Here is a 26,238-nt window from a genome sequence, read left to right as displayed (position 1 = left end):
CCCCGTCCCTCGGGCACAAGGCTATTCGAGTCTCTGCCCAGCCCGGGTCTTTTGGAGAGCACAGAGCAGGGCCGCTCTCGCTGGTGATGTTTCTTTTCTTTTTTTCCTTGCTCACCGTGTCTTCAGTGCACCTTCTCGGCCAGACTCCGCTCCGGTGCGCCCCGATGTGTTTACACAGCTGACACGCCAGGCTGGGAATACACGCCCGGGGGGGTTTCCACGTATTTTCAGAATGGAAAATTTGTCAGAGCAGCCCCTTTCCCGCAAACAGTTTGGGGGCTTGATCAAACAAAATTTGCCGACAAAACATGTTTTTAGTCCTGAATTTTTGGCTGGCTGGATTTTATACTGATGGCATGTGGCTGCCCCCTGCCCGTCAGGAACCCCCTGCCACGGAACAGGCCAAATTCTCAGCGGGTTGGAGGAGTGGCGTGCCACGCCCATATCAACTCACCCGTCTAACCCCGCCGCGCCTCTGCACTGGCAGTGCTTAGCAGACTTGTCTCTTAGATTTGGAGAACGACCCCATCACACGTTCTAAGCACGGTCTGCGTCTAGTCCTGCTGGAAACCCAAATACGGCTGGAAGAGCCTTTCTTCCGGTTCCTCTTCTGGCCGTAGTGGGGAAGCTCGGAGCTGCGCAAGACCAGGGCTAGAACGATCTCCGGGCAGAAAAAGGAATTGAAAACTGCTTGGCTCGCTAGCAAGACGTCGTCCTCAGGTTTGCGGCTTCGGTGCATGCTCATCTCTGGGACGCAGCCACTTCTGGGGGGGGAGCACGGCCGCCTTCTCTTGCTCTTTCAGCACCGTTCGCAGGAAGTCCTCCTCCGTGCAGAAACACCAGGGCACTACCCGGGTTTGGAATCTGGCCAGGATCCAAAGGGAGCACGTTTTACAAGTGGCGCACGTGTCAGCCAGAGGAGGGCTCAGAGGGGTCGCCGGGTTAGTCTGCAACTTTACAAACAACGAGGGGTCCCCTGGCACCTTAGGGTATGTCTAGACTGCATCCCTCTGTCGGCAGACGGATGCAGATTAAGCAGGTCGACGTTGCAAATGAGGCAGGGATTTAAATATCCCGTGCCTAATTTGCATAAAAATGGCAGGTTAAACCGTCCCCTGCAGGTTTGTGTGTGTTCCCATTCCTGACGTCTGTTTGTGTCCATCACATCTTTGGCGCAGAGATGTCCAGTGTGGCCCCTACTCAGGGACGAGGGGCCCGGCTGGCACTGGCTGGCGTCTGTCCCACGAGAGGCTGTGCAGAAGAGCCCCCGAGGTGGCGGCAGATGTGGTTCGGTCCAGTGATGGTGGCACTTGTGTAGCTGTGTGGACAGGGTCGACACCGGGGAAGGGTCCTGGCGGACGGTATGGGAGGTGTGGCTGCTGGAAAGGATTTGCTTCAGGTTAGGGGGTTGTCTGTAGGCAAGGACTGGCCCGTCCCCCCACGTGTGACCATGTAATTGCTGAAAAATTCAGCGGTTACACATTTACCAGAAAAAAAAACCCCAAAACCCCACCCTGCTTTTAACAGCCCTGGTACCATCAGGACCCGATTGTGCCAACCCAGAGAATGTGCCAGACCACAGATGTTGCCGGACCAGAGAGAGCCGGACTAGAGAGGTTCAGCCTGTATATTGTGGCTGGTGTTTCCTGCCCGGGGTGCATGGCCAGCAGGAGCGTTTTCTCTCTGCCTTTATTGTGTTCCAACTAGAGAGAAATCTTGAGCCTGCTTGCTCCCCAGGAGCTGTTCAGAGCTGTGGGGCTGAGCCGATTGAGTGAGAGGATCGCCTGCATGCTTTTTATGACCACCTCTGTTCCAGGCCTGGTGTGTGTTTCAATAAAACTGGTGCCATTAAGAACACACTAAGGGTCCGCGTCCTTGATCTCTCCTCCAGTGGGAAACTGACTAGGGAGGCTCTGGAGATCTGTAAACTCTCCCCCGGGGCAGAGAGAGGGACCACGGTATCATCCGGTCTATTCCTCGTGCAGAGGCCTCGTTACAAGGTCTGTAACGAAGAGGCCAGCGCCTCGTGCTGCCAAACCCAGTAACGAAGAGGGTTTCTAAGTGAACGCATTTGCATTGTGTTAGCCCTTCCCTACTGGGAAACCCATTATTCTAATGTCCCCCTCCCGGGTCTAATTGACCGTCGCTGATTTGATGTGCCGAGCCCTGAACATCCTCACTGGAGATAATTGGAGTGGGAGCGCGCGTGTGCTCAGGCCGGCGTGACGGCAGCCACAAAATGGAGTCCTGCCGTTCCCAGGAAACGCGGCGTCTGCCAGCTTAGTGCTCGCTCCTGGGGCCACTGCTTAAGGAGGAGGTGCTGCCGGGCTCCCGGACTTAGCCCTGACTGTGTTCAGGGGCGTCCCTCTCCGGCAGTGCGACGGACACAGCCCACGGCAGTGCAAACGACGGGCTTTGTTTAACGGGAACTACCGGCAGCCCCGGCCCCAGAGGTTTCCCTGCTCTGGGTACCCTTTAAGCCCTGTAAGCGGCAGACAGCTTTCCTGCCCACCTCCAAAAGTGGGGTGGCAGCCATGGGGCCTGGGCTGCACGGGGGAAGGGGCGTGGTAGGCAGGTTGGCGGTCTGGAGAAAAAGCTGCACATATCGGCGAGGCCTCGCCCCTTTCCCCTATAGTCTTCCTTTTGTTGCTAATTACACTTTTAGTCCCCCCCACAGTCCCCGAGACGGGCTAACGGCTCATCCCTGGATTGGCGTCTCTTAACAAAATGACGAAGAGATTTCTAACACGCGCAACGCGATTCCGCTTTTCTCGGATCTCCTGTCAGCAAGAGCGGAACCATTTTTACCGTCACTTTTCGACAAGTTGCAGCCTCAACTTTCAGGCAGCCAGGACGGAAAGCCTAAGCCATTAAAGTGTTGCAAAGTCCCCAGCTACTGCCACAGGCTCTGGTAACGGAAAGCGTAAGGCAAGATCAGGCACCTCGCTGCGCTATCAGCGATAACACCTGCGATTATTTCAGCACAAAGAACTATACACACCTCTCTTATTCTGCACCGTTTCTGCGGTCAGCTTGCGGTTCGCATCCCATCTCTGGATGCCTGGGAGCCTAAAGATGCGCCTGAATTACAAAGCCGGGATCTGGCTTTTTCAAAGTGTTGGTTTGTTCATGTGCAGGTAGGGCCAACCCAACAGTATGATGAACTAGGCAGTGGCCTAGGATGCCAGATTTTAGAGAGCCAAATTAGCTGGAGGTGCTTTTTTCTCTATTTAAAAAACGACTATATTATCTCTTTATAAACAAAAGCATCGACTATTGTACTATTGCAGTGCAGCAATGCCGTGTCAGAAGTTGTTATTTATTTTGCTTCGTGGAGCATGGCTGTGTATGGCAGTACGGTAACAATGTGTCACGACGTAGCTTCAAAAGAGCGCCCCCTGGGGGCAGGCTCTGGCAGTTCAGACATGGCATTAGCCCAGTGGTGGCCAGACATAGCTGAGTCAGTATTGCTTACTGCTTAGCGAAGGCCGGTCAGCGACCCGCCACAGCTGTTCTGCCGTGTTATGAGTCATGATCAGTGGCCTACTGCAAAAGGGATCCCACTCGAATTCATGCTTTCGGTGCCAGGCTTCATTCGGTGTCTTCGCTTCCCAAAAATCGTTTCCTTTGCAAGGAAGACAGGTGCAACTTTATGCAACTGCTTATAGCGCGGGCCAGAAACACTATGCAATTCACAACGGTTGAAATTTTACAGTGACAGCTACCGGCAATGTACAGTGTGTGACGGCGCGTTGGGGGTCCCCCGTCTCCTGCACCCCGAAATGGCACAAACAGACTGCACCAGCCGGTGGAATAGAGGACGTTTATTGCCTCTCCAGGATACAGCACAGCACAGATGGAATCTGGCCACAGAGCTGGGCTAGGATGCCTCAGGCCCCCTTGAGATGGGGGAGACTGGGCCCCTAAACTCCAGTCCCTTTCCCTAGGCTGTCTCCTCCATGCTCCCAGACAGCCAGCCACTAACTCACTCTCTTCCAGCCCTGCCCCCCAGCCAGGGCAGCATTCCCCCTTCCTTTGTTCCTCTCCATGGGGGGTGTCTGGTCACTGGTTTGCATAGTGACTCATCCTGTTTTGCTGGGTCGTGGTACCCACGGCAGCCAGTGGGGGTTACCCCAGAGCCAGCAGCATAGAAACCAGCCAGGTACCCCCACTATGTCACACAGTGTAACTGTGTTGGGTTAATGACCAGTAGCAAAACCAAGATCAATATTTCATTTTATTTTCCCATTGTTCGTTGTGAATGCCAAGCACACGAAGGGCTAGAATATCATTCTAGACGGCTCACTTTTCTCCATATTGATGCATCAAAACCTTCGCACGCAAGGGCTTGATTTGGGTCCGTCTGAAGTACGGTAACCCCAAGCCAGCCAAATGGATCACTTTGGTTAAGCAACTCCATCTGCTGAACACCTAGGCCGAGTAAATGTTTCTGCAAATATCGTTTGCTCCTCAGGTCTTTGAGCACGGTACATCACTAGACGTCAGGGGCGGCTCATTCAGACCCTGCCGGCCTTTGGGTAACTGGATACAGCAGATTCTCTTAATTAAAAGAGAAGCTAAAGCAAAGTAGCCGCCCTGACACCCAAGAATGTCCGAAGAGGGATTCGGACCAGATTAACATTTGAAAACCGGATCTGAATCGAACGGGTGCAACTTTCATGAGCCGCCAAGACTTGATCTTCTTCATTACGCGTCGCTTGCAGACCCCGTTCCTGCGCGTAGAATTAGTCCCATGCTCAGAGAGCACCCGTGTGGGTTTTGTGTGTCGTGTCACCGCTTCCTGTCTCTGCAATGCTGCTCGGGGCTGGGTTTCTGTTCCTGTTCGGCTTTGTCCAGCTCCTTGAAACTCCAACCGCAGGCCTGTGACTGCAGCTCCGTGATGACGCCTCGCAGGGAATCTGAAATTCACAGAAAATGGCCCAGAGGGCGGCCAGAGGGACTGGGCCCCCTCCTGGTTGTGGACACCGGCACTAAGGCGGCCTGGCCACAAATGCCGTGCGAGGTAGGGCTCAGAGTGAGCTGGGCACCCGGCTTTTTGAGTCCCTCGGGCGCTGTAAGCGAACCCGCCAGGCTCTCCGCACACAAAGGGCGATGGCACGTCGGTCTTGCTGAGAAACCCGCCAAACCCGTCCCGGGGCCCTGAGTACGCGACACGCTCCGAGGCAGCTTTGCGGCCCATCGCCCCCGGGGGCCGACTGACGTCGCCTTTTCTAAGGAACCAGGCGCTGCAGCGTTAGCCGCCAAAACGGCAACGGACGACACCGGGGGGGCCTGTCCTCCCTCACCTGCGTCTCTCAGCCCTTTGTCTCGGGAGGGGCCCAAAGCGCCGCCACGGGACACGCCACTCCTGTCCTTGTCCATGGGGTGAGTACGATCAGAACAGCAAGGCCCCCCACACACACGTGGGCAGCCACAGACCCAGGCGCGTGCGCGCGCACACACGTGGTCAGCCACAGACCCAGGCGCGTGCGCGCGCACACACGTGGGCAGCCACAGACCCAGGCGCGTGCGCGCGCACACACGTGGACAGCCACAGACCCAGGCGCGTGCGCGCGCACACACGTGGGCAGCCACAGACCATGGTGAGCACACACACACACACACACACACGTGGGCGGCCACAGGCCCAGCCACGCACATGCATATACACATGTACGCACACACATACACACACACAGACCCAGCCATGCACACACACACACACACACACACACACACACACACACACACACACACACACACACACACACACACGTGGGCGGCCACAGGCCCAGCCACGCACATGCATATACACATGCACGCACACACATACACACACACACACACACACACACACACAGAGGCCCAGGCGTGTATGCAGACCGGGGTGTACACACCTTGCCACTCACATCCAGACGCCAGGTTGAGGCAGGCGAACCTTAGCGGCTACAAAAGGAACTTAGCAGCCTCTTCATCGCCTCCGTGAACCCGGCCCTACCCCACCCCAGAGCTCTGCTCAGCAGCTGGAGTGTCCCACTGACTCCAGTGGCGCTGCTGCAGCAACCAGCCTGGCATAGGGCCGTTCTGATCTGACACGAGGGCCGACTTGTGCTCTGGCTGTCGTGCCTAGCGGAACGGTGGCCCAGGGAGAAGAAAGGGTGGCCCAGTGGTTAGCTCACTGGCCTGTGACTCAGGGGTCATGTCCCTGACTCTGCCACATCCTCTCCGTGCGGCCTTGGGCACATCACTTAGTCTGCCTGTTTTGGTTCCCGTCTGTACAATGGGGTGGCAGCCGTGCCCCGCCACACATCAGCTGCGCCGCAGACAGATCTACTGACCTGGTGTGGCATTGACAACGTTACAGCTGCCCCTTGCCTGTGGACTGGAGGGACCAGAGTCCGTTTAACGGCGTTATCTTCACAAAATGCCTGGGAGTTACGGCCAGGCTATGGCCCCCATTGTACAGGTGGGGAAACTGAGGCCCGAGGAGCTTGCCTCGAGGTCACACAGGAAATTGGACCCAGGTCTTCCAAATCCTAGGCTAGTGGCTAACCGCTGGGCTGCGCTTCCTTTCCTTCCCCTCTGAAAGTGCAGGCAAGATTGCCATGCCAACGAGTACCAGCTCAGTGCCTGGCGTGCTGGCCGGGCAGGACCGCGTGGGACCTGGGTTCCCAGAGGCGCAGCAGGAAAGGGGCAGGTGGGCTGTGTGGTCTGGGTGGGAGGGGGCGGGCGGGCGGGCGACCGAGAAAGCGGCGACTGAAGGGAAATGAAGGACCACGTGTCGCAGGGCGAGCTGGCCTGGACGAGGGCCGGGCCTCAGCTGCACCTTTGCCGGGGTGTCTCTGGGCTCCCCCTTTGTTGCTGCCCCGGCTGCATCAGCTGCTGCTAGTAAGAGGACACAGAGAGGAGCAGGAAGGGCTGGAGGTGAGCCCGGAAGTAGGGCAGTGGCAAAGAGAAGACATGGCTCTGGGGAGGAGACCTGCCCCAGATCAGAAGTCTGGGTTTCTTCTGTTTGGGCACGGCTCCTACTTTGGAAGGGACGGATGGTACATGGCTTGGCTGGAAGGCTGAGTCCCACAGCAGCTAGGAGAAACACAGGTGGGGAAACTGAGGCAGCCTGCAGTGGCGCTGGGTGGGTGTGCTCAAGCACCACCCCCGAACTCCAGATCTAAGCAGCCCCAAGGCACAAAAGCCAGCGCTGGGTTTGGGCTTGGTGCCCAACTCTCCCCTCGGCCAGGAATCCTGCACCGAATGTAACTCACCCGGGAAATCCACACTGGGGAGCTGGTGTGAGCGGTGGGTCAGAACTGGGTTGCGTGTGGGGACGGACGCCCCCCTGCCCGGCTGCCTCGCTCACGCGGCTAAAATCCGTCGGGCTTCTGGGGTCTCTAGAAAGCGACAATCCCGCGAGCTTGGATCCTCGCGGCTCCTTTCCCGTCGCAAATCAGAGCCTGGCCGGGGAGTTTGCTCAAGCGAAGCGACATTTACTAGCGAGCTGGCGGGCAGCGCCGAGCCCTCCTAGCTCCCTCGAGGGTTACCAGACGGTTTCAGAAAAAATACCGAACAAAACAAAAAAACACGCCAGGAAAAAGTTTGTTGAACAAAAAAAAAAATCCCACAGTGGCCCCTTTAAAAACCGTGTGGCATTTTCTGCATTGTTTTACCGGACAGGAAGCGAACATACTGAGCAACCCCAGTGGCACTGGGCTGCAGTGGGTGTAAATCCTGTTTCTCTTCCGGCAGTCCCGTGGAACCCAGCCCGCGCCGCTGTCCCCGTCCCCATCCCTGAATGCCACAAGCAAGCCCTGTCGGCAGCTCCGCTCAGCGGCTCCCGCTTTTCCCACGGGCCGACTGCCCCGAGCCGCGGGAGTCTGGACACAAGGCCCGTTCCCGCGGGGTCGCCGGGTTGGTCCCGCTCAGCAGGAGCGACGAGGAGCCCGGCGGCACTTTAAAGACGAGCCGAGGTGGTAGGGCAGGCGCTTCCGTGCGACGGGGCGTCCTTCCTCCTGCGCTGGAGAGCAGAGACGAGGGGGAAGGCGGGGCACAGAGATGGGAGGGATCTCGGTGCTAAGACCACGGAGAGCACATCTCCTCTCCTGCTGCCAGTCCCTCTCTCCATTTCAACCTCTTTGGCCCCCGTCAGGTTTGCCTCCCAATTCCAGCTCGGCCGTGTCTCCATGCTGGCGGGGTGGGGAGGGGTTTTGCCTGCGACTGGCAGCTGGCGAGCCAGGAACCGGTGCCCAGGGCGGGTAAGGGCCGGGTGTTGGATGTTGCCGTTCTGGGTGTCTGAGTTGTGTCCGTTTGCCCGCGGCGTTGTGACCAGGCGGCTTGCCGGCGTGCATGGCAGAGGGGCCGTGCGGGCGTGGGACGTTGCAGAGACGCTGCCCGCAGGGAAAGCGGAGGGCGGTCTGTGGAGGACGACAGAGCCCCGGGGCGGTAGCGACAGTCCAGTCTCTACAGTGCCTTGGGAGAAGCTGGTCCCAGACTCCTCTGCTGCGCACGCACGTGGGACCTTGCTGGAGTGGGTCCAAGGCCGGGGCACAAGGTGGGGGCGGAGGAGACTCCCACTGGGTGTTGCAGTGGGACTCGTGTTCTGTACGGGGGAGGAAAATCAGACGGGCCGATGGGCATGGACGGCGCATCCCTGGGTAATCGGTATCCAGGGCATGCTGGGGGTATTAGCCCTGGCCAATAGCTTTTCTGGGCTGCCACCCGTCCATCCTGCAGGAAGCAGAGAGAGGCTTGGACCTGACTTCCAAACTGGCCCCACCCCCTGAATTTCGGACAGGAGGGTCAGCCTGAAATCCTCAGCTCCCTAAAATGCTGGTTCTGGGCTGTATCCAAACCCGCGGGGGGGGGGGGGGAGGTGAGGGCAGCTGATTTTCCCAGCACCAGGTTCAGAAGTGGCGTTCTCATGAGTTTGCCTGGTGAGATTTCTGCTACTCGAGTTTGCAGGGGCCATCTGGCCGAAGGCCAGGTCTGCACTAGGGGGCAGACTAAGATACGCAGCTCCGGTTTCATGAATAGCATAGCTGGAGTCCATGTATCCTAATTTGAGTTTTCACAGTGTCCCCACTGGGGAAAAACTCTCCCACCGACTTTCCTTACTTTTCACAATATGGCTGAGTATCGGAGTCCATGGGCGCCATCAGCAGTGGATTTAGCAGGTCCTTACTAGACCCACTAAATCAACCGCCAGGAGATGGATCTCTGAGCCTCAGTGGTGACAAGGCCTGAGCTCTCGATCTGGTTCAACTCCAAGCTAGAGTCTAGTTTTCATCTAGAGCCGCCTGGGCGTGGCAGATACAAATTCTCTGTGATGCTCTTGGTGGTTAAATCTATCCCTGCCCACACCTTGGTTCCTTTCTTGCAGCATGTGAAGCCTTGTCCAGCCCCGCCCTCCCTCCAGCGCCCCAGGGGCACTGAATTGCCCTCACGCGGGTGGAGCCAGCCCCCTCCATACCTCAGAGCGTGCGGCTTCTGGCAGGAGGGCTGGGCTGTGCTATTCGCAGGGTAACGCAGCTCACACCCGTCTCCTAGCCTGGAGGAACGTTCGCCCAGGGTCGCCCAGGGGAAATTGGCTTCACGCCAGGCCTGACTCTCCGCTGACCCGCGCCGCGGGGATCCCGTCCACCTCGGCAAAGCAAACAGCGCGGCTGGCGCGGGCCAGGCTGGGGGCGGTTTTGCAGCCAGGAGTCCCCCCGGCGTAGCCACTCACCGCGGCGTGTGTTTTGTTTTCCAGGCGGCACGGGGGACCGGGAAAAGGTGCCTGTCAATCATGAAGCCTTCCTGCTCATGGCTAATTCCCAGAACGAGATGGAAGATTGGGTGAAAGCCATCCGGCGCGTCATCTGGGCCCCCTTCGGCGGAGGTACTGCACATAGCTCGCATGCCCATACGTTAAAACTCTGGCCTCAAGGTAAACCCCGTTCTTGTGCTTTCGGCTACGCGGAACCGTCACGTGCAGGCTCGCTAGCGGCTCCCTGCGGCCTCTGGGTGGGTGGGCCCGCCCTCAGCACCGGCTCCACGGCTCCTATTGGCCGAGAACTGTGGCCAATGGGAGCCGCGGGGGTGGTGCACACGGGTGCAGGCGACACACAACGTGCAAAGCGGCCTGGTCCCTCCATCTCGGGGCTGGACACAGTGGCCACTTCTAGGGCAGGCGGGAAGCCTTCCCTGGCCCCACGGAGCCACCGGGCGGGAGGTGTCGCTCGGCCAGAGCCCCGCCCCAAGCTGCCCCCCCCCCCACCTCTACGCCAGGTCGGAAACCCTTCCCCGCCTAACTGCCCCCCACACGCCATCCTGAGCCCCCTGCCAGACCCAGACACCCTGAACATCTCCCGCACCCCAATCCCGCTCCCGTCCCTGGCCTCACCCCGGAGCCCACACCCCCAGCTGAAGCCTGCACCGCCCCACACTCCACCCCCTTGGGCCCTGCCTGGAGCCCCCCCCCCCCACACTCCACCCCCTTGGGCCCTGCCTAGAGCCCCCCCCCCCCACACTCCACCCCCTTGGGCCCTGCCTAGAGCCCCCCCCCCCACACTCCACCCCCTTGGGCCCTGCCTAGAGCCCCCCCCCACACACTCCACCCCCTTGGGCCCTGCCTGGAGCCCCCCCCCACACGCCAACCCCCTTGGGCCCTGCCTGGAGCCCCCCCCCACACACTCCACCCCCTTGGGCTCTGCCTGGAGCCCCCCCCCACACTCCACCCCCTTGGGCTCTGCCTGGAGCCCCCCCCCCACACTCCACCCCCTTGGGCCCTGCCTGGAGCCCCCCCCCACACTCCACCCCCTTGGGCTCTGCCTGGAGCCCCCCCCACACACACACTCCACCCCCTTGGGCCCTGCCTGGAGCCCCCCCCACACACACACTCCACCCCCTTGGGCCCTGCCTGGAGCCCCCCCCCCCACACTCCACCCCCTTGGGCTCTGCCTGGAGCCCCCCCCCCACACTCCACCCCCTTGGGCCCTGCCTGGAGCCCCCCCCCCCCACACTCCACCCCCTTGGGCCCTGCCTGGAGCCCCCCCCCACACACTCCACCCCCTTGGGCCCTGCCTGGAGCCCCCCCCCCACACTCCACCCCCTTGGGCCCTGCCTGGAGCCCCCCCCCACACACTCCACCCCCTTGGGCTCTGCCTGGAGCCCCCCCCCACACACTCCACCCCCTTGGGCTCTGCCTGGAGCCCCCCCCCCACACTCCACCCCCTTGGGCTCTGCCTGGAGCCCCCCCCCACACACTCCACCCCCTTGGGCCCTGCCTGGAGCCCCCCCCCACACACTCCACCCCCTTGGGCTCTGCCTGGAGCCCCCCCCCCCCACACTCCACCCCCTTGGGCCCTGCCTGGAGCCCCCCCCCCACACTCCACCCCCTTGGGCCCTGCCTGGAGCCCCCCCCCCACACTCCACCCCCTTGGGCTCTGCCTGGAGCCCCCCCCCCACACTCCACCCCCTTGGGCTCTGCCTGGAGCCCCCCCCCCCACACTCCACCCCCTTGGGCTCTGCATGGAGCCCCCCCCCCCCACACTCCACCCCCTTGGGCCCTGCCTGGAGCCCCCCCCCCCCCACACTCCACCCCCTTGGGCCCTGCCTGGAGCCCCCCCACACACTCCACCCCCTTGGGCCCTGCCTGGAGCCCCCCCCCACACTCCACCCCCTTGGGCTCTGCCTGGAGCCCCCCCCACACTCCAAGACCCTCATACCAAGCCCCACCCCGCAGTCCTCACCCGCACCTCAACCCCCTCCCGTAGCCCAGAACTCCATTGCACACCCGGAACCCCTCCTCTCTAGCCCCACCCCAGAGCCTCGGGGGAGCCCGGAGCCCCCCAGCCGGCTTGTATGTGGCCTCCAACTGATTTACCCAGTTCTGAAGGCAGCGCTGCCCCCCCCCAGCCATCGCCTTGCAGACTCCCTGCCCCCAATGACGGCACCATGAAATGCCAGACAGGCAGCTGCCATCCTGACGCTTGCCAGTTAAAAATCTTACGTCCGTGGACTAGAGCAAGACGGAGCCACGTCCCTCTGTCTGTCCTTTCCCGAGAGCAGCGCGCACCCCGCCGTCTAGTCGCCAGGCTCGTCCCCCACCGCCGACGGTCCCGCCGTCACCCTCCCCCCTTCCCTGGCACCGAGCCGGGCTGTCTGCACGGGGCCCCTCGGCCTCGCTCACGCCAGGGAAGGCTGTGAACAGAGCCGCCTCTCTCTGTTTTACCGCAATAACCCCCACTCCGCTTCGCTGCCACCGCCGCTTATCTGTCGACACATTTTAATATCTGCCGCTGGGGCGGGATTACGAATATGTAAATCCCCAGCCCTGGAGAAGGCTGATAGGCTGTGCCAGTGAACGATGCCCAGATAAAAGGGGCTTAGCCTCTCACTTTCATCCTGGCTAACGGCCTGAAGAAAGGCCCGAAGCAGAGAGAAGGGGGCACGCAGACTTTCGGAAAACGCCGAGGACCCCGAGTGCGTAATGGGGACAGGTGCAGCCTGACCGTTTGTGCCTTGAAAGCGATCCGGGGGCTCTGGGCGTGGTGGGGAAGGGCTGCCTTGCTCGGGGCCCACGTGGTTTCTAGCAGGGTCCCCGTCTTCCAGGGCTCTGGGATCCAGCCGCCAGCAGGGAGGTTTCCGGGAGCTCGGCGTCGGCCGGGGAAGCGCGCAGCGGGTTCGCGTGCGGCTGGGGTGGGTTTAAAGGGCAGGTGTGTAAGACCGACGGACACAGCTGAGCTGGGAAGTGGGATCCGGGCTGGGTGGGAACTGCCTGGCCCCCCAGCTCCAGAGCCCTCTGCTCTGGCCACAGCTGGCAGGGGCCCGCAGGAGCAGGGTCCGGGCTTGCCTCCAGCAGAATGAGCCCAGCCCCCGGCAACCAGCCGGCGTGGCCCCGGGGTTGGCTTCTGTGTGGGGCTGCAGCCTGTGAGCCCACGGCCAGCTTTGTCCTCCGCGTCCCGCAGCTCAGCCGAGCCGGGATCCAGCGCCTCTCGGCCGGCCTCGGCCCTGGGAAACACGGGGTCCCAGAGGCCCTCGGGGCGTCCCTGCGCCTGGCCCCCCCTGCTAGCACGGGGGGACCCCCCAGGCTGCGGCGATGCCTCTGCCGTGCAGGCAGGTGCTGTCCGAGGCTAACCGCGGCTGGTCCGGAGGGTCAGCTGTCCCCCCGGCGCGGGTGCCCCCGGGAAGGTGGGAAGTTCAGGGGCTAGGACACTGCGCTGGGTGTCGGGGCTGCGGGCTCAGCTGCTGGATCGGGCCTGGACTCGGAGGGTAAATCATTGACTGTCCTGTGCCTCCGTTTCCCTCGCACGCAATGGGCACCGCCCTGCGGAGTCGTGGGCAGAGCCCGTCCGTAAGGGGGGTGCGCACGGCCCAGCAGCGGTAGGGCCGCTGGGCTCTTCCCAAGGCCGTGTCCTTACCCAGCCCCGGCCGGGGCAGACCAGCTTCCTCGCGCGCCGCCGGGGCTCTCGCCTGCGCGGTGTTTCCTTCCCTCGCGGCGCAGGGGCTGGCCTGTTTCCAAGCAGGGCAGAGCGCGCGGGGGGCCGGTTCGAACCTGGCGAACTCCTTGAGCAGATGGTGGGTGTTTGCCTTGCCTCGCGGGCGGCGTTATCTCTGCCCGGAGATACAACTGGCGCCCGGCTCCTGTTATCAGTGTTTGTTCTTCCAGCCCGGAGTCGGGGGTGGGAGCCAGACCCAGACAACAGAGGAGGGGGTCTGTCTGGGGGGGGAGGTGAGTCCACCTGGGACACGGGGGGGCCACAGTATCCGCGGGGTGGCTCTGAGCAGCTTGCCCCCAGGCAGCAGTCACACCCACGGTGTCAGGATCGCTTTGGATAGGGAAACTGAGGCACGGGGCTAGGAGAAAAGTGAGTCGGGCCTAGCTCCCCACAGAGCAGACTACTCAGTATCTTCTTCGCCTCCTCCATCTGCCCCCGGGGATGCAAGGCCAGACTGGCCCAGCTAGCGACGGTGCCCGAACGGGCACTTGGCCACGGAGTCACCTTCACCCCACTCCCGTGATCCCCATTGGACAGAGGGGGAAACCGAGGCAGCCAAGTGACTTGCCTGGTGTTGCACCGGCTGGCTGTGCTGGAGCAGGCCTGGCTCCCTGGCTAGCGCCCGCGCATGGGGCTACCTTCCCTTTGCCTCGGGGCTGCGATCTGGGCTAGAGCTCTCGCAAGGCTTGGGGTGAACCCCAATAGGACTTGTGTTCCGTCGCGACCCTGGGAGCGTGCTGGGAGAGAGGGAGCGGAGCCGGTCCATCGCCCAGGCTGCGCGAGGCCCTGCGGGGTTCGCTCCCCCCAGACGTGCGGCTTGAAAAGAAGGCGCCACGGGCCGTGGTGGAGCGAGAGCCAGACCGGACGTTTGTGCCACGGCGCGGAGCTCACGCAGGGCCGGTCTCTGCCTGTGGGACGCCGGCGCTCCGTGCGGGGGTCCCGGGCGGCCCTTCTGGCTGGTAGCCCTGGGACATGCAGCTCGGCGCAAAGGCCCAAGCGAGGTGGGACAGCCCAGGGCCTTGAAAGGCCCAGAGTAGCCCCCAGCAGGGCGTGGGCACCACGCCGACCGGGGCGGGCCACGTACCCCCGGGCCCTGGAGCTGCAGGCTGCTGCGGAGTGGAGACAAGGAGCCAGGTCCCTCCGGGGCTGTAAGTCAGCCTAGCTCTGTGCTGGCCAGTGGCCTGTGGGTGCCTGGAAGGACGGGGTTAAAGTGGCTGCCGGACTGGCCCGCACCCCGGCTGGCTAGCAGTGGCACCTGGCTGCGGAGCCTGGTGATCGGCTCCGACCGGCCGCAGTGGCAGCGAAGGCTGACCAGGGCGGACGTCCTGCTGCGGACACGTGGCGCCCGGGGCCGTTTGCATCCGTGCAACGCGGGGGCAGGCGAGACCGGGGAGCAGCGTCTGGACTTTGAGAGACCAATAGCGCTTCATGGGCCCGCTGGCCGTGGGGCTCTCCGCTGCGGCCCAAGGTCTCCGGCCCCGCTGTGCTGAGCGACACGCCCTTCCTGGACGATCCAGCAGCGAGTCCCGAGGCGCTTGGTGGGAATTGATGAGGCCGTGCCAGGAGGGGTTTGGGACGCACGAGCGCCCGGAGCGCCGCAGCCAGCAGCGAGCTCCCGACGGAGTAAACGCGGAGACACACTCCTGTTGGATTTAGCGGCCTCCTACTACCCGAGCGGCCAGCAGAGCCCGTGGAAGGGGAGGTGCCCACAGCTCTGGGGGTTCAGCACCTCTGAGCTGACGCTGCATCTGTGGGAGCGAGGTGCCAGGCGGAGCCCCGGGAATCTCGCCAGACCCCCCGGCAGGGACCGCTCGGGAAATGTGGGTTTCATCTCTCAGCCTCCATCTCCCTACCGCGACGGTAGGAGACAACCACAGAAGTGGGCGGTGAGACTGACGGCGAGAATGGGAGGCGGTGAAAGATTTATTCGGACGGACCACTGTGCTTACCCGCTCAGACCTCCACTTCCCAAATCGTGCCCAGAGCAGATGCCTGGGCCTAGGGGGGGTTGTGGAATCTCCATCACTGGAGATGCTGAAGAGCAGGTTGGACACACACCAGCCAGGGACAGTCTAGATCAGGGCTACTCAACTTCAGAGCCCGGGGCCACAGTGATTCTCTGAGGGCTGCCACTTGAGTGTGGTTGCATGTACATGCAAATATATCTGAAATATATGCAAATAGCTTCTTTCCCACAATGCCTTAGCGCTCCTGGCTCCTCCTCCCTGGGCGCTAGAAACGCCGACACCCTGCACCCCTCTGTTCTAGCCGGCCCGTCCGCTTGCGTCTCTCAGCACTCACCTGCCTGGGAGACGCCTCGCCGTTGTGGGGCGTGTTCCCAGTGGAGCCACGTTCATAGGATCCCACCTGTGGGCCGTGTGTTGAGCCCCGTGTCACTGCACCGCAGGCCGCAAACAAACCAGCTGGTGCTGGATCCATCCATGAGGGCAGGGGACTGGACTCGATCGATGGCTTTCAGGCCCCTTCCAGCTCTAGTGTGCTAGGATTCTATGAGCTTTCAGAAAAACGAGATCCCACCTCGATTTCAGCACGGTCAGCGATGGAGACCCCACCACAACGCTTGGCGAATTGCTCCACTGGTTAATTGCCCTTACAGTAAAAACAACCATCGCCTTTCCGTCTGGATCTGTGCACCTTCAGCTCCCAGCCTCTGGGTCTCGGCCCTTGGCTCGCTGGATCGAAGAGCCCTTTGCCCCGTGGCGTTCCCAGCGGAGCCGTAGAGCGTGGGAGAATCCAGCTGTGCTCGGCTCAGGGTGCTGCCTGTTAACTTGAGAAGTGTGTTTATGTTGCGCTTGACAGTTCATTCCCCACGTGCTGTTTCTTGGCTCCGTGCAGAGACAAGCGGGCGAAAAAGGCACTGGGGCTGGCCCGGCCCTGTGGCTGAGCAGTGCTCCCGGCGGTTTATCCTCTGTTCTGTTCTCCAGGCAAACAGTTATACACCCAGTGCAGAAGCTAAGTGGTGCAGCGATGCCCATGTCCTTGCAAGCCTCGTGACTCAACTCAGGCTTGCTGGGACTTTCACTCAGACTCACACCCCGAAAACCGGGGCTGGTTTCTAGCTTGACGCCGGCCACGGGGCCAAATTCAACCCTGACGCTGATGCAGCGCTTGGGGACTGTGAGCCCCGGGGCGTGACAGACGGCTCCACGCCCTTCCCCTGCGCGAGGGGACCCTGCCTGCTCCCAGCTCCCTGGGTGCAGAGAGACGGGTACGTCTCCAGCGGGGCCTGAGCGGCGACCTTCCGGGCCCAGTCTTAGAATTTGCATCCAGGCCTACGGTGGCTCATAAGCGTGTACCGGGGGAGCCCGCCCCAGCCGCCCAAAGCTGGGGGGTTAGGGACCAAACAGCATCACACCCTGGGGGCCTTCTAGCCACCTGGCCCCGGAGAGCAAGACTTTAGCCAGAGCAGAAGAGCGGCCCTGGTCATGGCAACCTGCGCTTCCCCTCAGCCACGCCCTTCCCACGCCGGGGGGGGGGGGGCGTGGCCTCTGCCCGGCTGCAGCACCGGGGCCAGCGGGGGAACCTGTCCGCACCGACTCTTACGCCCTTCTCCTGGGTCTCGCCGCGCTGGGGGAGCTTCACGAGGCCTCCGCTCCCGCACTGGTGGGGCTCTCCGTCTCCGCTGCGATGGGAAAGGAGGCTTTGTGCGTGCGGCCCACCTCCAGCCCCGGGTCACCACCCGGCTTCCCAGGCGCGCACACCCGCCCAGCGGAGAGCGGACGGTGCCTGGTGCAGAGGAGACGTCGCGCTGCTGCCGGGCTCCTGCGGCGAGGTCGCTTCCGTTTCGTATCCCAGCTGAGCTGCCACGGGAGCCAGTGTGGCCGCTGGGCCTCTCCCGGAGCCGCGTGTTCACTCTTCCTTGGGATGCAGCGCTGGGGGCGGATTAGAGACCTCTCCGGGGCCCCTCCGGCCCTGGGATGCCGGGCTAGCCTCTCGAGCGCAGAAGGCGACGGTCTCGTTCTGCGGGTCTCTTGGCCTCAGTTGTCCCTAGTGGCAGAGAATCCCACCGGCCAATTGTGTGTTGTTACAGAAGGATTCCCCTCAGGTTTATTGCATCGCTTTTCCGTTTCAGCGGCTGTCCCCGTCGCTGGGGGAGGGGGCATAGGGATGACCTGGGGCTTGCGGCTGTGACACAGTTTGCCAGAAAACCGGCAGCTCCCCGAATGTTTCGGAAAGGGGTCCCCGGAGCTTCCTACCGCCCTGCGGAAGCGTCTGGCTGCGTTACCCAGAACAGCAGCCGCCTGCTGCATTCCCCCTCCGGGCCCAGAGCCGATCCCGGGCCCTGCGCGAGCGCTTCCTGTGCGCGAGGGCGGCCGTCGAACAAGCGCCGAGTTTTATGGGCGCCGTGGGGATCACAGCGGCGCCGGGAGGCCCCAGCCAGGATCAGGGCCCACGGGGTGCTCGGTGCTGTACGTACACAGAGCAAGGCCCAGGCTGCAGGACGGACAGAAGGCAGGAGGGGAAGCAACTCGCCCCAGACTCCCGCTCAGGCCGAGGGCGAGAACCCTTGGGTTTGGAGTCCGGGTGGGGGCTCACCCCCTGCTTGTGCTCTTGCCGCCTGCCTGCCTGGGGGGCGGCCGGGTGGCCTGTGCTCTCTTTCACATGGGAACCGGGGGCCCAGAGAAGTGCAACCCGCACTCTGGGAGAAACAGGTTTCTTAGGGCCCAGCTGGGCCGGATGAACGTGCGTGTGGATCGCTGCCCCACTGCTCAGGAATGGAGACGCGTGGCCAGTGGAGGCGGCAGGGGGGTGCTCGTAGAGGAGGGGCCGCACGGGGCGTCACTGCTGTACATGCCAGCTGCTTTGGGGAGCGGGGCAGGGTGGGGGCGGGAGCGGGCCTGCTTTGGCTCTGCTGCTCCATCCCTGGCCAGCTGTCTGGCTTACTCCTGCCCTGGCCCTGCACCTCTCTTGAGAGCACACGCAGGGTTCTCGGGGGAGACAAGCCGCCAGACTCTGGCCTGTTTCCCATGGAAGGTTCCCGCGAGTCATGGATCTCTGATCCGCAGCCCCGCGGTTGCGGTCTCTTCGCTGGCACGGAGGGACTCGCACGCGGATCTGAGCACCGGGGAACCGTCACGGTGCAAGCCCCTCGCCACACGGCAGGGGCCCCGAGTCCCTTCTGCCCCAGTGACCAGCTGAGCAAAACGCACAGGCCATGCGGAGAAGAAAAGTGCTTTGCCTGCCGCTCAGCCGCTGGGCCAGACAGTCCTGCCTCCGTCAGCCCCTGCGAGCAGCCACACCGGTGCTGAATGGGGGGTGCGAACTCTCTGGTTCTGGCCTTCTGTGCCAGACCGGGGTGGGGGGCAAACCTCTGGGACCAAGAGCGTGGCAGGCAGCAGCCACTGGGGCTAGTTCTCCCGGCTCCCGGGAGCAGAGCCGACGAGTCCCTGGCGTGGGAATCTCTTCCCCAGCCGGCTGCGGCTGCCTTTGTGAAAACTTGCTCCCCGTACTCAGCTGCTGTTGACACAGGCTGCAGCGTGGAGGGCGAGCAAGACCCTACCTGCCTGCCTCGCTCTTCCCATTGCCGGCCAGCTCCGCATCCCATTGGATAGTTCAAATGCTTTCCGCACAAGCCATAATTAATGCGAGTGGTGGAGCGGAGACCAGATGTGCCGCTGCTTATCTCCCAGGGCAGACCGGCTGCTCCCTGCTCTCCGGCGGGCGCGGGGGGGAGGGACGGCTGCCAGGGCAGGGACTCAGAATGTGTCTGATGCCTGAAGTCAGGACTTTCTTCCTCTGCCGCTCCTGCTGCCTGACACTGCCCGGCTTCTGCCTGAAGCTCAGCGCCTGCCATGTAGCCGAGTGCTGCGCGGGGACCAGAGGTACGCGCCCGCTTGCCAGAGCTCGCTGCGGCTCGAGGGGAAGCAGGACTGTGCTCGGATCGCGGGAGCCGTTCCAGCAAAGCAGGGGCGCAGCGGAGAGGCGGCCGGGGGCTCGGGCCGGGAGTGCTGCCTGCACACGCCAGGCCCACCGCTAACCGCTCCGGGAGCTGTCGGGGGAGAGTTTGGCAGCAGAATTCTTACATGTTGCACATTCCCGAGGGCGAACGTGTCGGAAGAAGCGCGGGCCGGGCTGTGGGGAAGGGCTGGGGACGAAGCTCAGAGTTCACTTCCCAGCTCCGCTACGGATTCCCTGTTTGACCTCGGCCGCGTCATCGCTCTTCCGTGTCTGACTGGGGCGCAGGAGGCTTTCTCCCTCCGCTGCCTGGTGTAGTCGGCGTGTCAGCTCGTGGGACAGCGGGACGCCCCCGTGCGTGTGTGTGCAGGGCTCACACAGCTGAGCCTGGAGTGGCTCCTGGCATGGGACTGCCGGGCCCCGCTGCATGTGTGGTGGGGTGCACAAGTGAGGAATACAAGCCTGTCTGTGCACAATGGTGAATGTGTGTGTGAACGTGTGCACACGTGGAGAGGCGCATACACGAGGGGTGTACTGGTGGGGGAGCGAGGGGCGTTTGCGGCTGACCCTGTGTTTTGTGTAAGTGACAGACGGGGGTGAGTGGGGAGTGTGTGAGAGACTAGCTGTCCTTACAGGGGTCAGCACGTATGTAACCCTGGGCAAGCTCTTGGCTCTGTGTGATTGTGGGCAGGAAGGTCTGATGGGCGTGAGCACGCATGTGCATGCCCGGCTGAGTTCTCCGGGCTCTGTGTGTGACACACACGTGTGAGTTACACACCTCTGCTTAGATCACCCTGCTCTGGGCATGTGCCGACGCTGGTGTTCTCCCGGAGCAGTGGGCGGCGTGAAGAACCCAGCGCTGACGTTCTCATTTCTCCCGGGCGTAAGATGAAGCGGCAGAGGGTGCGATGTCTTGCCCCGGCGTGTCTGGAGGCATAGGCGCTGTAGGCCCAGGCTGAGCCGTGGGGTGAGTCCGCGCATCCTTGCTGGCTTGGCTGGCGGCAGAGATCCACCGAGCTGGTTAAAGCTCAGCCTCAGCTTGCTGGCGCCCCCGCGCCCTCCCATTATCCAAACCCGTTTGTCTGGTGTCTGTGGGATCTCCCCGGATTATGGGGTCGAGGCAGGTTCTTTTACTACTAGCAAACACTGGCCTCTAGATAAGGACAGGGCCAGAGGCGTTAACTGCTTGGGTGCCAGGCGCTCTGGGCCTGATTTCTAGTCCCCCCGGGCCGCCTGCTATTGGCTCCCACATCTGCCGGGATGAAAGAGAGCAGCATCTTTCGGAGGGAGCCCAGCGCTGCCAAATGCAGCGGGAGCTGCAGGCTGCGCTGATTAAAACCAGGCCTGCGCCCCCGGGAGCCAACGGCCGGAGCGTGGCGGAATTGGCTCCTGGTTTGCTTTTTGTTGCAAGCTTAGAACAAAGCCAGTCCAGGCCCGGGGGTGAGGGAGGCGAGGGGCCCGTGGTGATGGACCCCTGTGGGGCAGGGGGACACAGGAGGGGGAGTGGTGCGATTTTCCTGCAGAGGTTAGGTGCTGTGGGCTAATAGATGGGACCGGCTAAGGACTCCTGCTGTCGCCAAAGGCAGCGCTCTTGCCCGACGCGCGTTGCTCTGGAGGGTCCGTGGGCGTAACGAGCACCGAGCGCTGATCTAGAGCCCCGGGTCTAGAGCCTCAGCCCCAGGCACGTGGCAACCCCCGTGGGCGTCCCGGGGGGCGTGTTGGTTTGGCCACGTCCGTGGGAACGCTGGGAGCGGGGCAGGTGTCACGCCGGGCTGTTAGATTCTGCCGGGGTCCCTGGAAAGGGGCTGGCTGTGTCCTGGCCCCTGCCCCGTGACCTCGGCCTCCAGGCCTCACGCCCGTGCTCCAGATGGGAGAGCGTGAGCTGCCACGGCGGGGTGCGTGTGCTGGAGGAGGGCAGCAGACTCCTGCGGTGGGAGAGCCCAGTGCCATTCTGTGTGGGGGGGGGAGGCCTGGGGTCTGTTCCAGAGCAGCAATAACGCCGCTTTAACCCCCTCATCTCTTCCCTAGAGGGGCCCACTCCTCCCCAGCAGCGTCCGCACTGCCCGGCGCCAGGAAGAGAAGGGGGGCGTCCCTGGCAAGCTCTGGGGGCAGCAGGGACGTGTGGGCGGGGGCTGGGAGAGACGGGGGGACGGCCGTGCTCTAGAGGCGGGGGCTGCCACCCTGGCGTCTCCCAGCGCTTGACCGGCCTGCGACGTGGCTGGGGGGTCCCTGCAGAACCCACACTGCCTGGGGGAGCGGGTTTGGCGGCTGCTGCCCCCCGGCTAAAGTGTTGGGCGCTGTGGGGACTCTGGCACCTTTTGCCATTTACTTAACGGGGGGAGTGTTTTGTTTTTTAAAGGAGACCTCTCCTAGAACCACATCCAACGCTACGTGCCATAGAACAGGCACTGCCGCTTGCCCTGAACCGTAACACAAGACGAAGCAGCTGCATGATTAGTTTGAAAGGCAGCAGTTTAAAGAAAAGTTTATCATTCATCTGTGGAACTCCCTGCCCCAGGATATTACTGAGGCATTCAGCTCACCGAGACTTCACAGGGACATTAGACACTGATAGTGATAAGAATTTAATTCCGCTGGTGCACTGGTTCGGATTGGCCAGTGCTGCAGGGCAGAAACTGCCCGCTGGGGTCAGGAGGGGAATTCCTTCCTGCCTACCCACCGCGACACAGGAATGCACAAGTAGGTATATTATGGGTGGGGGGAGGTTAAGCCTTATTCCGACGCATCAATTACTGATCGCTACAGGGACAGGGCCCTGGGCGAGCGGGCCCAATCCTGCACACGATTCAGGTACATCTCCCTTGAGGCGGGTGGGAAGCGTCTCAGCAAGGAGGGTGCACGGATGCGCCAAATGTGGACCCTGCACCCAAACTCGTGCGGCAGCTCCACTGGAAGACAGCACACGGTGGCTGGGACACTTCCTGCTCCGAGTCCTGCAGCGGCCCGGGCGGGGGGGCCGTCCCAGTAGCACATGGCACCCCCCCCGAGCCCCACAATCAGTGCGGTTCGCTGAGGTCTGGCGTAGCGTCACTTATGCGCAGAACAGGCCCGACGGGCCCCGGGCTTGGTTCGCTGCTGTCTCTTCGGGGGCAGACGATTTGTGAGAGGCCCCGTGGAGTCTCCGGATCCCAGCGGTGCCTGTGGGGTTGGGCGGGGGATATGCCGTGGGCCAGTGGCAGAGATGGAAAGGATTGGCTCTGCATCAGCTACCCCCTGCCTCGGACGTGTGTGTGGGTTCTGACCAGCTCCGCTGGCAGCGTTTCCCAGGGTGGTCAGTGCTTCCCTGGCTGCTCCCCGTGCCGGCCGGCCCTCCCCGTACCCCTTCCAGGGTGTGCTCTGCAGAGCTGGTACACAAGGGCTTCCCTGGAGCGCAAGTGACACGATTTGTCCAGCCTGCGCCTTAATTCCAAGGGGCTGTCACTGGCCAGATGTTTGCACCCGCTGACTAGTCACAGGGAGGCTGCAGGGGAGACTGGCTGAGACGGTTGAAACGAGAAGCGAACGGGAGGGCGCTGGTGAGGCAGGGTCGTTTGCAGCAGCGAGGGGTTTACCCCTGTTCTTGCGTCTCTGGCCGGTCCCAGCGTGGCCTTCTTGCCAGTCCCCATCGGGGCGTTAGGGCTTCGTTGCTTGCCCCAGCTGGTTGCCTGGGCTGGGCTGAGCTGGTAAGCAGTAGCTGTCTCTCCCCTGGGGCAGGTGCCTTTGGTACGGCCTGATGCCCCACATCGCTGCATCCACTCGCAAAGGGGGACGGAAGGTGCTTGTGTCAATTACTCAGTCGCACGTGGAGCTGGAGAACCGAGGCAGCTCATCCCGACCGCTGCTGAATTCCTTTATACCTCCTCGGGAGGAGATCGTGTCCTTAGCTGGGCAGCTACCGAGGACCACAGTGGCAACGCTGGGCCAGTGGTTCTCCACCTATTCGCCGCCCAGCGTGTTACGTGGCTGCCTCCAGTTCCACCCCTGTGGCCCGGCAGCTGTCACGTGGGCCATGGCTCCGTGCCGACTGGCTGCAGGTTGAGAACCAGGGCAGAATTTGGCCTTTCGTATTTTTCATTCCACGGAGACTAAAACCGTTGGTTGTTTTCCCTGGTTGGTTTTTGCTGATCCTGGGAGTTCCCGTCCTGTGAAATGCAGCCAGGCCTGGCTGTCGGGGGATTCCCGTTCACGGCAGGGAGTGTCTCTCACCGGCAGGGATCTTCGGGCAGCGGCTGGAGGACACGGTGCAGTACGAGCGGAAGTACGGCCTGCGGCTGGCCCCGCTGCTGGTGGAGCAATGCGTGGACTTTATCCGGGAGCGCGGCCTCACTGAAGAAGGGCTCTTCCGCATGCCCGGCCAAGCCAACCTCGTCAAGGACCTGCAGGACTCCTTTGACTGCGGCGAGAAGCCCCTCTTCGACAGGTGAGCCAGGCACGCGCCGGGTTGTTAACGTGTCGCTGTGACAGCCCAGGCGCCGGTACGATCCCAGACACAGGGGTTGCCAGCTGTGCCTGGAGCTAATCCGGGAGATCCCCCCCCAGCGCGGTGTAATGTCCTTTTCCCACCCAGATCTCCGGCTTCGCGCTCAATAGTCACCAGGGGATCGGGGCCGATTCTGGGAGTCCAGGTCAGTCCTGGAGGCTGGCAACCGGGCACCGACGTCGCTAATGCCTGACTTATCAAGGGCCACCTGTCCAGCCCCACCCGCCCCCCGGCCCTGCCTCCCACCCTGGGGGGGGAACGCCCAAGAGCCACTTGCCTGCCTGGGTCTGGGGCTGCCACCAGTAACCGACCCACTGAGACTTCCCAGTGGGGACTGGTGCACTAGACCTGCTGTACCCTGGTCACTCACCCCCCCGCCCAGTTGTGGGGGAGCCCGGAGTTGCTGCTGGTGACAGCAGAGAAGAGGCATCCCCCCCCCACACACACACACTCCCCCGCCAGCTTCAAGTCGGAGGGAGCCCCAGAATTCCCCTCCCTACGCCTGCCCCGGGACTTGTGGGGGGCGGGGGGCTCCTCAGCTCAGTGGCTTTTTACTGCCGTCTAAACGCCGTTTACAGATTTTACAGACGGGTCCAATTTTAGCTCCTTCTTACAGACTGGCTAGCAGACTGAGCGGGCAACCCCGGCCTCGCCTCAGAGCCTACCCGCTCCCCCGTCACAGCCCTCATCCCCTGCACCCAACCTTCCTCCCCATTCCTGAGCCCCCCCACACTCCTCGGCCCCCCTCCCACCACACGCCACCTCCAGATCGGTGCACAGAAAATTCATTCCACACAAGGCTGTAACACATTCGAGGGAGCACTGGTTGCAGCTAACCCCGGGCAACCTTGTGTTAGGCATGTGAACAGTTAACTGGTAAGTATCAGCCTTACCGGGTGATACATACCGGTTTGCTGGGGGGCTGAAGCAGACCCTGATCTGCTGTGGCCAGGAGATTGCTCCAGCCCTGCTGGAGCAACCCCCTCCCACGCCGATTAATCGATTAACCAGTTACACACGGGCTGCGTCTAGACTGGCATGATTTTCCGGAAATGCTTTTAACGGAAAAGTTTTCTGTTAAAAGCATTTTCGGAACAGAGCATCTAGATTGGCAGGACGCTTTTCCGCAAAAGCACTTTTTGTTGAAAGCGTCCGTGCCAATCTAGACGCGCTTTTCCGCAAAAAAGCCCCGATTGCCATTTTCGCCATCGGGGCTTTTTTGCGGAAAACAAATCTGAGCTGTCTACACTGGCCCTTTTGCACAAAAGCTTCACGCAAAAGGGACTTTTGCCTGAACGGGAGCCGAATAGTATTTCCGCAAGAAGCACTGATTTCTTACAGTAGGAAGTCAGTGCTTTTGCGGAAATTCAAGCAGCCAGTGTAGACAGCTGGCAAGTTTTTCTGAAAAAGCGACTGATTTTCCGGAAAAACTGGCCAGTCTAGACACAGCCATAGCGTTTAAATGGTGAACAGATGAGCCTGGATTTTACATCCCTCCTCTGCATTAGCCCCTGTCATAACTGATAAACAGGGACTGATCACAGAACTGAAAATGAATGGTAGCTTAGGAACAAATCGTCATAACTTGATCACATTCATAATGTGCAAACAGAATAAAGTCCAGGCCGGTGACGATACGTGTGTACACCTGGTGCTTTAAAAAGCCTGTTTCCCAAAGCAGAAAACAAGTTTGTGTCCGGTCTGCTGCCAGGAATAATGTAATGAGAAAAACGGGAGTGGGGGCTGGGAGTTGTTCAGAACATTTGCTTAGATGCCCCAAAAGCCAAAATTGAAGGGGGTGGCCATATTGGTTAAAAAATGCCCTGGTTTAAAGGGGAAGTATTCTTTCTCTCTCTCTCACACGCACTCTTTTCTGGCTCCTTCCTAGTCTTTATTGCTCTTGGCTCGGCAGCTGTTGTGGTTCCTCCGTCAGGCATCAGGCCTTTTCATCAGCCCCAATCTGTCCCCCTTGATTGGGGCTGCCAGGGAGGGGCTTGTACCAGCCCCCTGCTACAGAACTGCTGATTTATATTCCTTAAGAATGACAGAACATTGATAAGGGAAGCAAAGCTGCGCGCGGCAGAGTGAAGGACAATCAGGCATTTTCGAAGTATATCCTACCAATAGTACTGGCCTATTGCTAGATGGAAATGGTAGAATTATCAATGCTAATTACTCCTGCAGTTGTTGCATTTGGTGCCATAGTAAAATTGCAGAGTTTCCCAGGACTGAATAACGCAGAAAAGGCAGGCGTCTTGAATACGTATTTCTGTTCTTTACATGGGTAAAACCCAGATGTTATCTCATTGAGCAAGAACATCTTTACCATTAGTATAGGGTAAGCGGTTTCACCGCACATGCTAAAGGTCG

The 26,238-nt window shown here is 61.6% G+C and overlaps 1 protein-coding gene across 10 annotated transcripts in view; it reads left to right on the top strand.

Annotated features, from left to right (window-relative positions):
* ARHGAP22 (Rho GTPase activating protein 22) overlaps positions 1–26,238 on the top strand; it is a 157,570-nt gene that overhangs the window by 112,321 nt on the left and 19,011 nt on the right. For 5 of the 10 annotated variants that reach the window (XM_075934645.1, XM_075934643.1, XM_075934644.1 and 2 more), the window contains 2 exons: positions 9,743–9,919; positions 23,601–23,808. In XM_075934645.1, coding sequence (XP_075790760.1) covers positions 9,743–9,919; positions 23,601–23,808 — 385 coding nt within the window. Of the gene's footprint in view, positions 1–9,742; positions 9,920–16,963; positions 19,316–23,600; positions 23,809–26,238 lie in introns of those variants that run through there. The other 5 variants (XM_006118141.4, XM_075934649.1, XR_012905519.1 and 2 more) reach the window with 4 other exon arrangements.

This window comes from Pelodiscus sinensis, chromosome 8 (assembly GCF_049634645.1).
Source record: "Pelodiscus sinensis isolate JC-2024 chromosome 8, ASM4963464v1, whole genome shotgun sequence".
Taxonomy (NCBI): Eukaryota; Metazoa; Chordata; order Testudines; family Trionychidae; genus Pelodiscus; species Pelodiscus sinensis.
The sequence above is the reverse complement of the archived record's forward strand: the minus strand, read 5'-3'. Positions and strand labels throughout refer to the sequence as shown.